Source organism: Nicotiana tomentosiformis, chromosome 3, assembly GCF_000390325.3.
Source record: "Nicotiana tomentosiformis chromosome 3, ASM39032v3, whole genome shotgun sequence".
Taxonomy (NCBI): domain Eukaryota; kingdom Viridiplantae; phylum Streptophyta; class Magnoliopsida; order Solanales; family Solanaceae; genus Nicotiana; species Nicotiana tomentosiformis.
Genome location: NC_090814.1, coordinates 69531631 through 69546861, shown reverse-complemented (window position 1 = coordinate 69546861; position 15231 = coordinate 69531631). Strand labels below are relative to the sequence as shown.

Sequence of the window (15231 nt, the reverse complement as noted above, 5' to 3'; positions counted from 1 at the left end):
ATGTTGACTTATTGTTATGTTTCAGTTCTGCCTTACATACTTAGTTCATTATTCGTACTGACCTCCTTTTATTGGGGACACTGCCTTCATGCCTGCAGATATAGATAATCAGTTTGATGAGCCCTCATAGTAAACGAGATTGGCATTCAGCGAAGGATCGGTAAGACTCCACCTCATTCGGAGTGCAGCCATGTCTATGAGTCATCGAGTCTGAGTTTTGCTACAGACTTATGGGTAGGCCGGTACCCTGTCCCATTTGATGTCGCATAATCTTAGAGGCTTCATAGACAGAGGTTCATTTTGTACAGTATGTCAGAGGCATTGACGGCTCATATGTATTCATGTTTTAAGAACGATGGTTCATTGATATAACGGTTGCCCACTTATAGTTGTACATTACAAGTGGTGGTCATGTTGGCCCATGATAGTTGCAGAAGAAAAAAAAAGAGTTACGGAGTGGTTCGCTCGGGCTAGTACGGCACCGGGTGCCAGCCACGCCTCCCCAGGTTGGGGCGTGACAAAGTGGTATCAGAGTAAGTCGTGTCCTAGGGAGTCTACAAAGCCGTGCCTAGTAGAGTCTCACTTATGGGTGTATTGCGCGCCATATTTATAATTGAGAGGCTATAGGGCATTTAGAAAATGTTACCCTTCTTTTGTTTCCAAATCATGTCATAGAGCTGAGTCTTAAGAGGTCATTATGAAGCTTTTGCTAGATTTTGCATTCACTAGAGGTGCAGGTATCATAATAGAGCTTTAAGGCGTAATTTCCACCTATGTGAAAGGGAGGTTATGAAAGAAACAGAAGATACAATGCGAGATTGAAAAGTAAGTAAGGCAAAGTAAAGGTGAAGAAGGTACGAGATACTCAACTATAAAAGGTTGTGAATAGTCGAGACTTCAGATATAGTTTGGATTTTAGTTTAATTTACAGAGGAGACCCTAGCAAAAGTTTTGTAAATCTCTAAGAGTTAACATTCGAGGACGAATGTTTCAAAAGGGGGAAAGGATGTTACATCCCGTACTTTAACATTAGGATAAGTCGTAGTAAGCCATATGTGCTTGAAGGGACTAAGACCATTCATGAGATTATAGAGGATTTGTGACTATGTTATTGTAAGACCCGGTAAGTTTAACAACCTTGATATCGTTATATACATTTGATATGGAATTTTGAGTGGAACATTTTTGAAAAAAAAAAGTTTGAAAAATATAATTTTATGTAGTTATTAATATTACTACTTTCGAATATGCTTTAAATTATACACAGAATATGTGAAAGTTTATGAGATTTTCTTTATTGTAAAGATAAAAATTATTTTCTCACAAGAAAAGAAGATTATCTTTTTTTACCATTTTAAGAATTAAGTGTACGAGGATTTTTACTCTTTATATGAGATTAGGAAAATTATAAGTTGAGAAAATATATGTATTTTTACATGGATGTTTTACTGAAATAATAGTGTATGTATTTATTTTATATGGTACCACATGACCATGATAGTGGAGTATATAAAGTATGTTAAAAGTAAGAAGTATTTTAAGTAATTTGAGGTAGATAATTGGATTATTTAATGATTTTGGTGGTTAGATTAATTAAAAAATTAAAATCTTTGGGATAAAGATTAACGTGACAGCCTTACCTTATGGGAATGGTCACTCTCAAAGTCATTATATTATGCGGCAAGAATTGAGACGTGAGATTTGGCAAAGTCTTAAGAACCGAAGTCATCTAAAGTGTTTAGTGAACCCTGGCCGTTCTCTATCTCAATGTAAAAAACACAAACCATTGAAATTTCAAGAGCCGTTCTCTTGAGAATTCAACTAAATTTCATGCAATCCAACTTGTATCCGTCCAGTAGAGCTCGTTCTTGTTTCTCATGGAATCCCCACATCCCCACGCCCAAAATAGCCATAGCCAATAACCTCAACTCCTCCATAAACTTTCAAGAACAAAGGCCAAGTAAAAATATCCGTTGTGATTCTTCTTTTTCATGGATTCCAGAAAAAAAACCACATCCCCAAGCCCAAAACAGACATACCCAATATTCCATGATGGAGGACTTAATTTCATAGCATCTTAAGCAATGTGAGATTTTGCAATTCTAAGGGAGTACCGTGCAATCTTTCTCGAGAATATCATACGGGTTTTTCCCTACTTCGATCCGCCGTTACGTATTTTTCGCAAAAGACGTGTGTTAGAGGGATTGTCAAGAGAATCGTCTCAGGTATGTTAAGGCTAATCTTCCTTTCTTTTGGCATGATCCAAGTAACGATACGCAAATATAATGCTATTCCATAAGTAGTTATACGCTTAGCAGTTAAGGATGCCTATGTTATTCATTCCGGTAAAGTGATATTCAAGTATGTCTAAGTATGTTCCTAAATCTCTATTGAGGTATTTGATAAAGATGTTAATGTTTTTAATATAGTGATACATGTACATGCATCTTCATGCATTTACCACCGGGCTACAGCTGGTCGGGCATTTACCACCTGTTGGGCAGTTATGTATCATTATTTACCACCTGTTGGGCAGTCACGCATATGCATTTACCACCGAGCTACGGCCGGTCAGGCAGTTACCACTGATCAATTGGGCAGTCATGCATCATACGATATGGATAATAGTCTCAAAGAGAAACATTGTATATATGTAAGTATAATAAGTATGCATATACGGTGGCACTTCAGAGATTCAGGTTGATTCTTATATGTCTTTAATTAATGTTAACATATTGTTATGTTTCAGTTCTGCCTTACATACGCAGTACATTATTCGTACTGACGTTCTTTTGTTGGGGACGCTGCCTTCATGCCTGCAGGTATAGATAATCAGTTTGATGAGTCCTCATAGTAAACGAGATTGGCATTCAGCGAAGGATCGGTAAGACTCCACCTCATTCGGAGTGCAGCCGTGTCTATGAGTCATCGGGTCAGAGTTTTGCTACAGACTTATGGGTAGGCCGGTACCCTGTCCCATTTGATGTCGCATAATCTTAGAAGCTTTGTAGACAGAGGTTCATTTTGTACAGTATGTCAGAGGCCCTGACGGCTCATATGTATTCATGTTTTAAGAACGATGGTTCATTGATACAACGGTTGCCCACTTATAATTGTACATTACAAGTGGTGACCATGTTGGCCCATGATAGTTGCAGAAGAAAAAAAAAGAGTTACAAAGTGGTTCGCTCGCGCTAGTACGAAACCGGGTGCCAGCCACGCCTCCCCAGGTTGGGGCGTGACAATATCGAGCTCACAGACAAGAGTCGTTGCAATCCCACTAGAGGAGAGAATCCTGGCAGAAATTATGGAAAAACTGATTTATCATGGGTCTCCCACTATGTATTTTTAATTATATCTAAAAGTAGGATCCTCCACGTATGGCTACATTTCTGTAAACCATAGTTCTTTGCTTACATTGTAATTCAAGCATCATATTCTCCTGTATTCAAGAGTTATTCTTTTAAGTTTCATAAATTGATTCATCTTGCTTAGTCCTAAAAATCATCTTCTTTCCAACCTTGTTTATTTTGCATTCTTTGCAATCCATATTTGATATTTCTATTTATCCTTACGATTTGTATTAAGCTATACCACATATCCTTAGAACTACGTACAAATTCAACTCTATCCGTTTTTCGGGTAAACATATATGTTATGCTAAGTAAGTACTTCTAGTACAAATTTTGAGGGTATAAATTTCTCAACAAGTAGCCGGAATATAACATAATTCTTGTATATAACTATGGCATTTTGATTGCACAAGTACAATATAAGAAGTCAATATCATCCCAAACACAAAAAAAGAATTCACTTCCTTTGTTGCTTTGAATCACCATTTGTAGAAGGTTGATCTTGCCATGACGCTTGCCATTGCTTGTCATAAAATGTAGCTTCATCAGCTAGCTTCTTTAAGTTGTCAAAATCTGTCCTTTTCCTAAACACAATTACACCTCCAACTGTTGCTAAGAGAGCAGTTTTACATATGAAATTACCCATTTGGCCTACAACATCAAGCCCTGTTAAAACATCCACTAGATAGGCCATGAAAAATCCCACCATTGCAGCTCTTCCTGTAAAATCATCAATTTACTATATTAGTAATAGTACAGATTTTTTTTTTTTTTTTTAAATTTAAGTTGAATTTCTATGAATTTATTAGATATAAAATGTAAACCATTTAGCAGCTCAGCTTCAGGGAGGTGAGAATGTGTCATCCATGCCCACCATGGTATAACAGAACTTCTAAAGACCACAGGTTCTTGGTTTGTTGCTGCTTCTGGGAAAAGTTCAAGGAATTTCCTCCTCTGTGCTTCTGCGACATTATTAATATGAATAAATTAAACAATCTTTGTGCTTTAGTAATAGAAAGAGTTGTTCTTTGTTTACCTGCAACTATGACACTATCCCAATCCATTTTGCCATTTTTCACAAACATATTGAGATCCCATGTCCCATTCTTCCATCGCTCGTCCGAAAACCTTAGGACTTGAGATTCTGTACCTGTACTGTCTTGTGTTTCATTCTTTCTTGTGGGCTTGACATTATCATCAATCAGCAAAGAAGATCTGTCTTTAATTTCAACAACGTTTAAGTGTGTTTCTGCTTCAACTTTTGGAGTCATGACATTGGTAATCTTCATGCACTTGGCTTGAGGCCATTGTTTCTTCTTTAAGTGATGAGAGCTGTAAGCTGTGTGTGTAAATGAAGTAACAGCAACAGCAGCCATAATTGTAAGTAATCTCTGGTTTGGCTCAAACTTACTCTTCTCCTCTTGAATGAGATGTGGTGTTAGGAAGGCCCATTCTGAAATAAATAAATTCTGCAACTCTTTTCTGCAACATCATGGGCATGGCAACCCATATCTTCCTGACAACATCTACTTCCACTTCTGGTGACTTTTTTAAGGAAAATAATTAAATAGAGGGATAAAATTAATGGCACCGCCGCTGAATCAGCATCTTCTATTTTTTTTTAGGGCATTGAACCCCAATGAGTTTGGAGTAGAAATTTTGGAAAACCTGTTAGTTATGGGTTTATACATATAATTTGTTGCGATTTTAGTGATTTTTTACACATAAATTTGTGTTCCGTGTCGAAATTATGGGTTCAATTGAACCTGGTGCTATAGGGCCACATCCGCCCCTGGCCGCCTTCAGTATGTATCTCCATATAATTATGGTATATTTGTCATTTGATAGCACCAGATACAAAGACGGATCCAAGATTTGAAGTTTATGGGTTCTGCATTCTAGCCCGATCGAGTTATTAAGTTCTAAATAAATAATTTATATATACTAAATAAATTTTTTAAGATAAATACAGGGTTTAAGCCAAGCTACTGGGTTCTACCAAACCTATATCGTCAACTCTTCATCCGTCCCTGACTAGATACGCTACTATCAGCGGTTAACTGACTATTTCAAAAGTGAAGATGAAGAATAAGTTCAAATGCAACAATATGCATTCAACATGCCCTTAGTAAAATTTACTCCATAAAAGGCATCCCTCATGCTAGAAAATGAGAGAAATGACGGTTAAGCACCTGAACCCCTAAGAATGGCGACAAGGGACAAATTCTCCAAGTTACCAGATGAAAAGTACAGAATTCCAAAGCAATTGACGAGTTATTTTTTTCTTTTATTTGAATAATGAATAAAATGTCTCAAGTACACATTTCAGTTTGTAGAGCATTCTAGCATTTGTACTTGGGAGAAAGACGGTGCGAACTTTCTGCTGCAGGATGTGTACATTGTGCGGTAAAAAAAGTGCAGTTATGCCTCCCAACCTCTTAATTGTGTGGCGCGTGCAACCCGATTCACACCCAATGTGAAGGCACCCATCCGAAGATTGCAATTGTGCGAATGACACATGCTCTTGAGGTTATGGAAGGCTCTTGTCATGTATTTCTTAAGCTCCGCATTAACCTTCTCCTCATCCCACATGAATCCTTGAATATTCTGAATATCAGAGAAGATATTAAGAACAAAAGTTCAAATTGCCTCAACATCTCAGTTCTTTTTCTTAAAGTTGTCAACAAACTTAGTAACTACTAATATTTTCTCAGGAAATAACTTTACAGAAACTGGCTTGCTAAAGATGTAAGATTTCCAATTAACTATACTATTGCATCTTTCAATGCGTTTTGCGAAAATACTTGTTAACATAAACCCTTCATGCTGCTATCTGGTGTAATGACAAAAATATCTGGGAGGCATAAATATCAAAAGTTACCTGAACCCATTCAAAATAACTGACAGTCACACCTCCAGCATTGGCATAAATGTCAGGTAGTATTACTACTCCTTTCTTAGATAAAATCTGCAGAAGGCAATTGTATGTGAAAAACTATAATCATGCTAGTCCAAAAGACTCAAAATCCCGGAAAAAAAAGTGGTACCTCATCAGCATCTGGATCAGTAGGATGGTTTGCTGCTTCTATAATGAATTTAGCCTTGACATGATCAGCGTTTTCTCTTCAAACAAAAAGATCAGAACCGTCAAGGACAATTAAGATACTCTATATTAGGTGCATTTTCACAAAGATGGCTAAGTAATAAAGACAGTATAAGTAAAAACATTCAACCAGCAACTTCTTTTCCCATTATCTCATTACAAACAAAACGGAGAAGTTTTTATTGGCTGCAGCATATGCCTGAATAATTTTGGAACGGAGAACAAAAGACTTAGTTTTGCTGAATGTAACATAAGGTAACATAAAACCCAAGTAAATACATGTACAATCAATTAATGGAAGCATATTCTAGTATAAAATCTGCTACATATGAAATCATTTATAGTGAAAAATTAATGTTGCTGCTAATGTGGTCTTTATTAGTTTCAGCTGATGAGATGGATGTGTCATGGAGTATCCAACTTACAAAGTCACGAACTACTGATATTGAGTTCTCCATTGTCTCGACACAGAAGCAAATTCGAAGAACTAAACAATAAATTTCAGAGCAAGATAAAGGTTGAACCTGTTCAAAACACCTCCCAAAGCACAAGGGATGAGAACATCACATTCATGTGTTAGCAATTCATCAGAATTCATCACATCCCCACCAGTGAAATCGGTGAGCTTCCCTGTTTTTTCTCTATGACTAAGCAAAGCTGGTATATCAAGTCCATTGGGATTCTTGATGGCTCCAGTTATGTCACTCACTGCGATTACCTTGCCGCCTCTCTCATGAATGATCTTTCCTGCCCACGCTCCTACATTTCCAAATCCCTACGGAATCCAAATACATATTTATCACATCATTTTGACCAAATACTGTGGCATAACCAGGCGAAGGAAATGGAATGTGCTAGAACTGATTAATTGCAGATTCTACCTGAATTGCAAAAGTCAAATCCTTGATATTCTTCCCATATTCAGCAAGTAAAGCTTCTGTAGCATAAACGGCACCACGCCCTGTCGCAGCTTCCCTACCTAATGACCCCCCAAGATCCTAAACAAAAGGTGAAAAAAGGATGATTAGAGAAGTCATACATAAAGGTGTTCTAATTTTAGCTAAATAGGAGAAGTCTCGAAAGGTATGAAAAACTTACAATCGGTTTTCCAGTCACAATTGCAGGTGAGTGACCATGAAACTTTGAGTACTCGTCCAAAATCCAGGCCATAGTCTGTTGATAGCAAGCATCATATAGAATATTATGTGCATCTTATTCTAAAGCTCAAAAGGAATAATATTTTGACAAAGTTGCAAATAGAATTTTGTTACTAACCTGTGCGTTAGTGCCCATATCAGGTGCAGGCACATCAGTATTAATTCCAATTAGATCATGAATTTTCTGTGTGAAAACACGAGTAAGTCGCTCCAACTCGCTCACGCTTAAATCTTTTGGGGTACAGCCAATTCCACCTTTAGCTCCCCCATATGGAATGTTGGCTACAGCAGTCTTCCAAGTCATCAGTTGAGCAAGGGCGTTTACCTCATCAAGCTCAACCTTGTAGAAAATTTACAACATCTCAGCACAGAATAAAGAATGCTATTCGGTGATACCAGCAAAACTATGAAAAATATATAAATAAATAAATAAGAAAGGAGTGGAGTTTGACGTTGAAATGCACTAATTTGAAAGGAATATATTGGAGGAATCATGACATGGTAGAGGACTTGCTTGATCGTGATCTTGTAGATAACATGTACTCAACTTATATTAACTTCTAAAGAAAAAAAATTCTTCAGACAGAGATGCTAAACCAAATAACATGAGCTGATTATCAAGATAATCGATCAAGTACACCTTAATTCCAAACTAGTAGGGGTTGGTTGTGTGAATCTTCCTAACAATTCCTCTGTCTTTTTGCAATGCTAAATAATTGCATTTGGTTTATTAGAATGTAGCATCAATAGTCAACCATCTAGCAACCGATAGTGTCTGAAAGCATTAAGGAAATCTTATCGCCCATCGAAACACATATAAGCAGTAAACCAATATCTAGAGTAGTATAGCTAAGATTCAAATATTCTCCTTTAACAGGAACTGATATCATCAAAGAAACTAAACATATAATTAGATACAAATGCAATGATATTGGTGGATTTAACCTTCCAATTCATCATAAATAGTAGCTTTCTCATACGTGGAATAGAACCCACACTGCAATCTATACAAAATCAGTAGTGTACTCATATCCTATGTTTATGCGACCTAATTTGTTTAGGCACAAAGTTCTCAGGAAATGCAAAATCTAAGTATAAAGGTGCACTGTAACTTATCAAGAAAAGAAAAGGGTGCAGTGTAACAAAAGATAAACAATAAGCATTGACAGGATTATACAAAAAGTTACACATTAAAAAAAGACCCAAAAAATAGAAAATAGAAAGAAAAAACAAAAAGAAGCATAGAAACAAACCTCATGATGGTATCTAATTCCTCCTTTCATAGGACCCCGAGCATTATCGTGCTGTACTCTGAATCCAACGTACGAAACTAACGTTCCATCATCCTTAGGAATTGTACATTCCACCTGATCCAACATCAAAACACCGTCAACCTACCATCAGAATTCCATTTTTTCTGTTTTTTTTTTTTTTGGAGTGAAAAGAGTTTAATATGAAAAAATTAAACAGAACATCAAAATCGTCAAGAAGATAGAAACTTTAATATACATCAGTTAATTGTACCTTAATTTCTCTGAAAGGAATCAAAAGACTCTTTTCAATTTTGGAGTCCAACCCAAGAATGCGAGCGGCTTGACGGAAGTTGCGGTTGGTAGCAGCAAGAGCATTCATTGTAGTAGCAATAAGATGAGCAAAAACGCCAACAAATGAGAACTACTTCACTCCGTGATTAAATCCTATATATTTGGTAGGCTGATGACTAACTAGTAAGAATAGGATGATGACTAGGAGGTGACGGTTGATTTTCTCTATTTAAAAGATTCCTTTTTCTCTATTTGCGGGAGAAACTTTTCCTTCTTTTTTTTCTCTATTTAAAATTTTGGCTTAGACTTTGTTTTTTAGTTTAATTAAAGTCATCTTCCTTTTTTTTTTTTTATTTCTCACCCGGTGTCCGGTACCTACATTGGAGCCTGACTATATCCGGATTCGCACCGCGTAATGCCCCATTCGGGGGAAGCGCTCCCTACCAAGTATTTTTCCATACCCAGGACTCAAACCCGAGACCTCTGATTAAGGGAAGAGTAATCACGTCCATTTCACCACACCCTTTGGTAATAAAGCCATCTTCCATGTGATAGAAAGACCAAGACACATAACATAAATCAAATTAAATTATTTCTCTCCATATGACTATAAAATGTGTGTCATTAAAGATAAATAAATAAATTTACTTAAGTTATTTTCACATTTAGAAATGATCATTCTTTTTGAACAAAATAAAAATATAAAGATGAACAATTGGAGTATCAAGTTAGCCCCATAATGAGCTTTAGCAAATAGGTATAATTATGATTAGGGGTGGCAATTTGAGCTCAAATCCATTCAACATGTCCAATCCGTTCAAGGTTAGGCCTTTCATCGACCCGCCCATTATTGAACGTAGCCCATCTAAAATTGGGCTAATTTTTAATCCAAATTGATCCATGAACAACATTGCTAAAATATCTTTAAAATAATTCTTTTTTGTTTGATATGTTGTATATAACCATAACAAAAGAAAAGAGGTCTTATTTGATAATTAAATAATTCATAAAAAAATAACACCTTAATTAAAGTTTGGTAAGGTAGAGCGGGTTGGGATATGACCCAAAATTTATCCCATCTTGACCTAGTCCATCACAGTCCAAGTAATCCACCCATTTATCGACCCAATCGGGGGCGGATGTATAGCCCAAATCATGGGGCACGTGAACCCATGGTCTTTCCGCCAAACTAGTTATTTTATGTATGTTTTTTCTAGAATTTGTCCAATATTATGTGTTGGCACCCATGCTTCAAAAAGATTGAATGGTGCACTTGATTGAATATTGGGTTATTCACCCAAAGGAACAAAGATCGATTCCTATTTCATACTTTTTTTCTATCTTTTTAGTGGTGTACCCATGTTCAAGAAATTCTAAATCCGTCTCTAGACTCATTCCATTTTGACCCGTCCAAAATCATGCCATCCCACCCATTTGATACCCCTAATTATGACGTGAGATCCATTCCATATTAAATATGGAATTTTCCTTTATAGGTAAATTTTGATTTACAAATATTTAGAGTTCATTTGGTATAGAAATAAATTATGCAACACTTGTGATACAAAGATTAATAATGTAAGAACTAGTAAAGTAAGAATTGTAACACAGATTATTTTTATGGAGCGTTTGATTCATTATATAAAATTGAATATACAACGCATAACTTACACTTATGTTTGGTTGAAAAATTGTGCAAGGGCTTGGAAAAGCATATGAGAAGAACCTCGAGGATAGTTTTGCCATTTTGAATGCTTTATCCACATATAATTAACCATGATATTGCTTATACTATATTAGTCTTGGTATAAAATAATATAGGAATTAGCGACATTGAAAAGTGCCACCAAACTTAGGATAAACAATCATATATCTTATACCATGATTTTTAATTCATTACGTTTAACCAAACGTGCCTTTAGTGTTTAAAACTTGCAAAGTGTGATGAAATACATGAACCTAACGCATGTTAGGAAGTTTCAACCGAATCCTTGGAATTAGGATCAATAAATCTTTACACTTAAAATATAAAATGATCGTACACTTAACATTTACATTGATGCTGCCGATCAATTAATTTATGACTTTGTTGATACTTTAAAAAATAACAATAAATGCGACAAAAGAATTTTGCCCATCATCAAAATTTGTCACTTTACATTTCAAATCAATATTTAACTGTTAAGATCAAATTGCTAATATAAATAGGAGTGAATAAATATTTACCAAGAAAAAGGGTATACAATATATGGGGTAAAATTGGTTTATAATAAATGATCGAATGATAGCATAATACGTGGAATCAAAGACAAGTAAAAGGCGAGTCAAGTAACAACTAGTACCGGATACGACAACTGCAATCGGTATCGGGTAAATCTCGAAAGGAGCGTGGTCAACGGGAGCAGATCGAGTATTCGTCGTCGGATAGCATGCAATGAGAGAATATTTTCTAACATTAAATGAGCAACCGTTACAAAGAATATTTATATTCATCGTCTGTCGTTACATATTCATCAATGACTTCTTTATTATCATTTAAGTGGGTTTGATCTTAGAATCTTGTTTCCTTAGGTATAACTATAAATAGCATGCTCAACGGTCATTATAACACATGAAATTTTAGTCAAACATATACTATTTTACTTTTGCTATTAATTAAATAACTTTACTTGTTCTTATCATTGCTTTCACTTTTGTCCTCAGAGACATTGCGCTCGAAGCCATGCTTGTCATCTTCTTCAGTTTCAATTACTAAATCTCATTGTTAATCTAATTTCTCTATCATTTTTGGATCAAATCTTGTTTGTTTGTCTATAAACCACGTATTAAGTTTAACTGTAGTATTTTACGGGTAAACAGTTTAGCGCCCATCGTGGGGCATAGACAGTTGCGTAATTGCTTTGATCCATACATTTATTACTGACATGTTTGAGTTTTCTGCAGCAAGAAATCAGAAACGACATCTAATAATGTCAACATCACACATAACGTTGAGGGACACGAAGATTTGCCTCAACGTGATGACTCAATCAGTGACACTCGTAATGAAGGGGACGAAGCAACTCCGGTTCATGAAGGGCAGTACCCATGGAATATGCGGGAGCTCACTCCAAATGACACGGAGGAGGAACATGTCGTGAAAATAGTGAAAATCTTAAGAGAACGGTAGAAAGAAATCATGAGTCACCTCCAAGGCAGAACCGAGTAATGACAGAGTTAAAACAAGCACTGTCAGGTATTTCCAATAGTACAAACGGAAGGGGCCCTATTCCTTCCAATGATCCTTCAAATTAAACGGCTCAGAGGGTCGACAACAACACCCCAAGGGGTGAAGTCGGTTTTGATGGCGCCGGGGGAACCAGTAGCGTATCAAATGAACACCAAATGGATCAAAATGCGAAGGAATTTCACGTCTGAATGGATCAGATTTCGGGAGCAACGCCATTTTTGAAAGGCCTAGATTCGAAAAAATACACGCAATTGCCATTTAAGTCGAGCACAGTGCCAGAGTTAATTCTGAAGAAGTTCAAAATGCCGGACATAACAAAGTACGATGGTACCTCGGATTCACAGGAGTACATCACAACCTACACCACGGTTGTAAAAGGGAATGATTTGGCTCAACATGAGATCGAGTCGGTCTTGCTGAAGAAGTTTGGCGAAACCCTCACAAAAAGGGCACTGACATGGTATTCACTCTTACCCAAGCATTTAATTGACTCTTTTGAGATGCTTGCATATTGATTCATTAAGGCGCATGCCGGGGCAAGGAAGGTCCAAGCCAGGAAGGCGGACATATTCAGGATTGTGCAAGGTGAGTCTGAATTACTACGAGAATTCATGATTCGATTCACAGAAAGAGAGGATGTTATTACCGGTTGTTCTAGATGAGTGGGTAGCGGAGGTGTTCACAAATGGTTGAACCCACAGAGCTCCGACGCCTCCCGAAAGTTCAAGAAAAGCCTGCTCGAATTCTAAGCAACCACATGGGCAGATGTCCATAACTGTTATGAATCAAAATAAGGATAGAGGACAATCAACTCGGGTTTCTGACATCAACCACGGGAGGGGACCGAGACAAGAACTAGGATAAGGTTAAAAGTGACTTTGATGCGGATCAACGGTCTTCTAAAGGTCATTTCCTGCCGTATGGAAGAGCCGAGGGACGCAGTAGCAAACGTTTCTAGTCCTCAAAGAGGTTCGCTCCCGATAAAAAAACCGACCATGGCCGACAAGAAAAGAGGTACCGGGGTCCCGGGACTCCACATATCCTAGGTTATCGGATTACAACTTCAACATTAGCTTAGTGGAGTTGGTATCGGCGATGAGGAATATCAAAGATGCACGATTCCCAAAACCAATCAGATCTAATCCCAGCCAGAGGGACCCAACTTGTGGGGCCATAGAACTAGGGACTGTCGGTATCTACGAGAAGAGGTGGAGACATTATTGAAGAATGGCCATCTCAGGAAATTTTTAAGTGATCGAACCAAAAACAACTACAGCCGAAGTCGGGACAATGCAGAGCCTTCGAAGACAGCAGAAGACTCCCTTTGTTTGACTATCAACATGATTTTCGGAGGCAATGAATCAACGGTGTAGCCTTCTCGACGGCCAAGAAAATAAAGATATCGGTTACTCACAACAAGAGACTCCGGGAAGTCACGGAAGATGATATCACCTTCATGGAGGAAGACACTGGCATACTTCTTCTGCCGCATAATGACGCTCTATAATCTCTCTTAATTAAGAGACTAAGTGTCTCAATTCACCCTGAATTCTCTCTGGACTCGAACCAACTAACCGGATAAGTCATATAACAGCTATAAGGCACAAAAGAAGCAGAAAATGGGGGAACGTGGCTACAACTCTCAAAATAACCGGTTGGGTCGTTATACTCCCATCGGATAATTGGAACAAAATAAATAAGAAGATCATCAACAACGAAAAACACCTTTTTCGCGAAGATGGAAATGAATCAAAAACTTACAGAAGCGAGTCCACGACTTATGAAAAGATGGAGTTGTGGCCGGGATGATGTCCCTGGTAGCGATGATGACGAATAGATCCATCCACCTACGGTCATTATCATCATCCATGCTGGTAAGAATAACATGGTAGTTGCATTCGCTGAAATTTATTACTCCCCCACGAAAAATTCTAGGAAAGTAAAGATTCATCATGTGTGCAAGGGTTAGGGTTTTTCCGATCTTCGTGCACAGTTGGTGTAGGCAAGACACTATTCGCCATACTGATGGTATGCTATAATCCCGTATTTTAGTCGTTTATTGCACTCTAATTCACTGCACTTTACTTGTGTTGAGCTTTAATTAGTAGTGTTTTGCACTTATTGTATGTTTTATGTTGTGCAGGAGTGATTCCGAGTTACTTAGATGTTGTGGAGCAAATTCGAGCTATTTGGAGCTTTAAAGTTTGCGTATAAGCCCAAGAGATTAATCCGGTATCGCGTTCGGGGGTCGAGGACCAAGTCCGGATGTCAAAAATTGGAGAAACGAACTCACTCTAAGAAAAATGCACAGTCGCACCGCATGGAGCGACGCGGCAGTGCAAATTATGCCCAGAAATTATTTTGTGAAATGTTCTGGAAATTCCCACAAGCGCGCATGGGGCGGCGCGGCGTGTGGCGCAATAATGTATATTTGTTAGAGTAACTTCCCATTTCCGCTAAAAAGGGTAATTGCATTCGGGGTTTATTGAGGGATGGTTTAAATATACGGGAAAATACCATTTTCGGGACTTTTGATATAATTTCGACCTAAGGAGGCTAAGGAGGAGTTGGAAGAATACAAGCACAAGGATTTCATCATTCCTTCCTCACTCAAGATCCGGGTTTGGATTGAATTTATGTTTTCCTATATTTTAGTTACATTTGCGAAGAACTTCTCCATGTCTATGGGGTAGATCCTTTTGGGTTTTGATAGATTTGGTGTATTGATAATTGTTTGTGGATTATGACTCTATTTTTATGTATTTGAATCGTTTTGGAAGAATTAATTGTTGCATCTATATTCACTAGTTCATGTAATGGAGAGAGGCATAAATTGTAATATCAT

The 15231-nt window shown here is 37.3% G+C and overlaps 2 protein-coding genes and 1 long non-coding RNA gene across 3 annotated transcripts; 1 reads left to right on the top strand and 2 right to left on the bottom strand.

The window, feature by feature from the left end:
• The first annotated feature begins 1720 nt into the window (after positions 1 to 1720).
• LOC138908759 (uncharacterized) lies at positions 1721 to 3423 on the top strand. Its single transcript, XR_011415163.1, has 3 exons — positions 1721 to 2225; positions 2430 to 2653; positions 2823 to 3423. It is a non-coding gene; the product is annotated as an uncharacterized lncRNA (long non-coding RNA).
• A 307-nt stretch (positions 3424 to 3730) lies between these two features.
• Positions 3731 to 4845, bottom strand: LOC104111863 (light-harvesting complex-like protein 3 isotype 1, chloroplastic). The gene is made up of 3 exons (XM_009621657.4): positions 4390 to 4845; positions 4178 to 4315; positions 3731 to 4073 (listed from the first exon to the last, which is right to left on the bottom strand). The coding sequence occupies exons 1-3, from the start codon at positions 4727 to 4729 to the stop codon at positions 3811 to 3813; spliced, it is 741 nt and encodes a 246-aa protein (XP_009619952.1). The 5' UTR covers positions 4730 to 4845; the 3' UTR covers positions 3731 to 3810.
• Positions 4846 to 5608: 763 nt separating this feature from the next.
• LOC104111864 (glutamate dehydrogenase A-like) lies at positions 5609 to 9355 on the bottom strand. The gene is made up of 9 exons (XM_009621658.4): positions 9138 to 9355; positions 8867 to 8980; positions 7732 to 7953; positions 7555 to 7629; positions 7338 to 7454; positions 6981 to 7231; positions 6401 to 6476; positions 6235 to 6321; positions 5609 to 5960 (listed from the first exon to the last, which is right to left on the bottom strand). Exons 1-9 carry the CDS (start codon positions 9243 to 9245, stop codon positions 5775 to 5777), a joined length of 1236 nt encoding a protein of 411 aa, XP_009619953.1. The 5' UTR covers positions 9246 to 9355; the 3' UTR covers positions 5609 to 5774.
• Positions 9356 to 15231: the final 5876 nt, after the last annotated feature.

Coding starts and splice junctions, on each gene's coding strand:
- LOC104111863 (XM_009621657.4), bottom strand. CDS start 4,729: ATGGCTGCTGTTGCTGTTACTTCATTTACACACACAGCTTACAGCTCT. Junction 4,316..4,389: donor GGATAGTGTCATAGTTGCAG/GTAAACAAAGAA, acceptor ATAATGTCGCAG/AAGCACAGAGGAGGAAATTC. Junction 4,074..4,177: donor TGAAGCTGAGCTGCTAAATG/GTTTACATTTTA, acceptor ATGATTTTACAG/GAAGAGCTGCAATGGTGGGA.
- LOC104111864 (XM_009621658.4), bottom strand. CDS start 9,245: ATGAATGCTCTTGCTGCTACCAACCGCAACTTCCGTCAAGCCGCTCGC. Junction 7,630..7,731: donor ATATGGGCACTAACGCACAG/GTTAGTAACAAA, acceptor TGCTATCAACAG/ACTATGGCCTGGATTTTGGA. Junction 6,477..6,980: donor TTGGGAGGTGTTTTGAACAG/GTTCAACCTTTA, acceptor TTTTGTTTGAAG/AGAAAACGCTGATCATGTCA.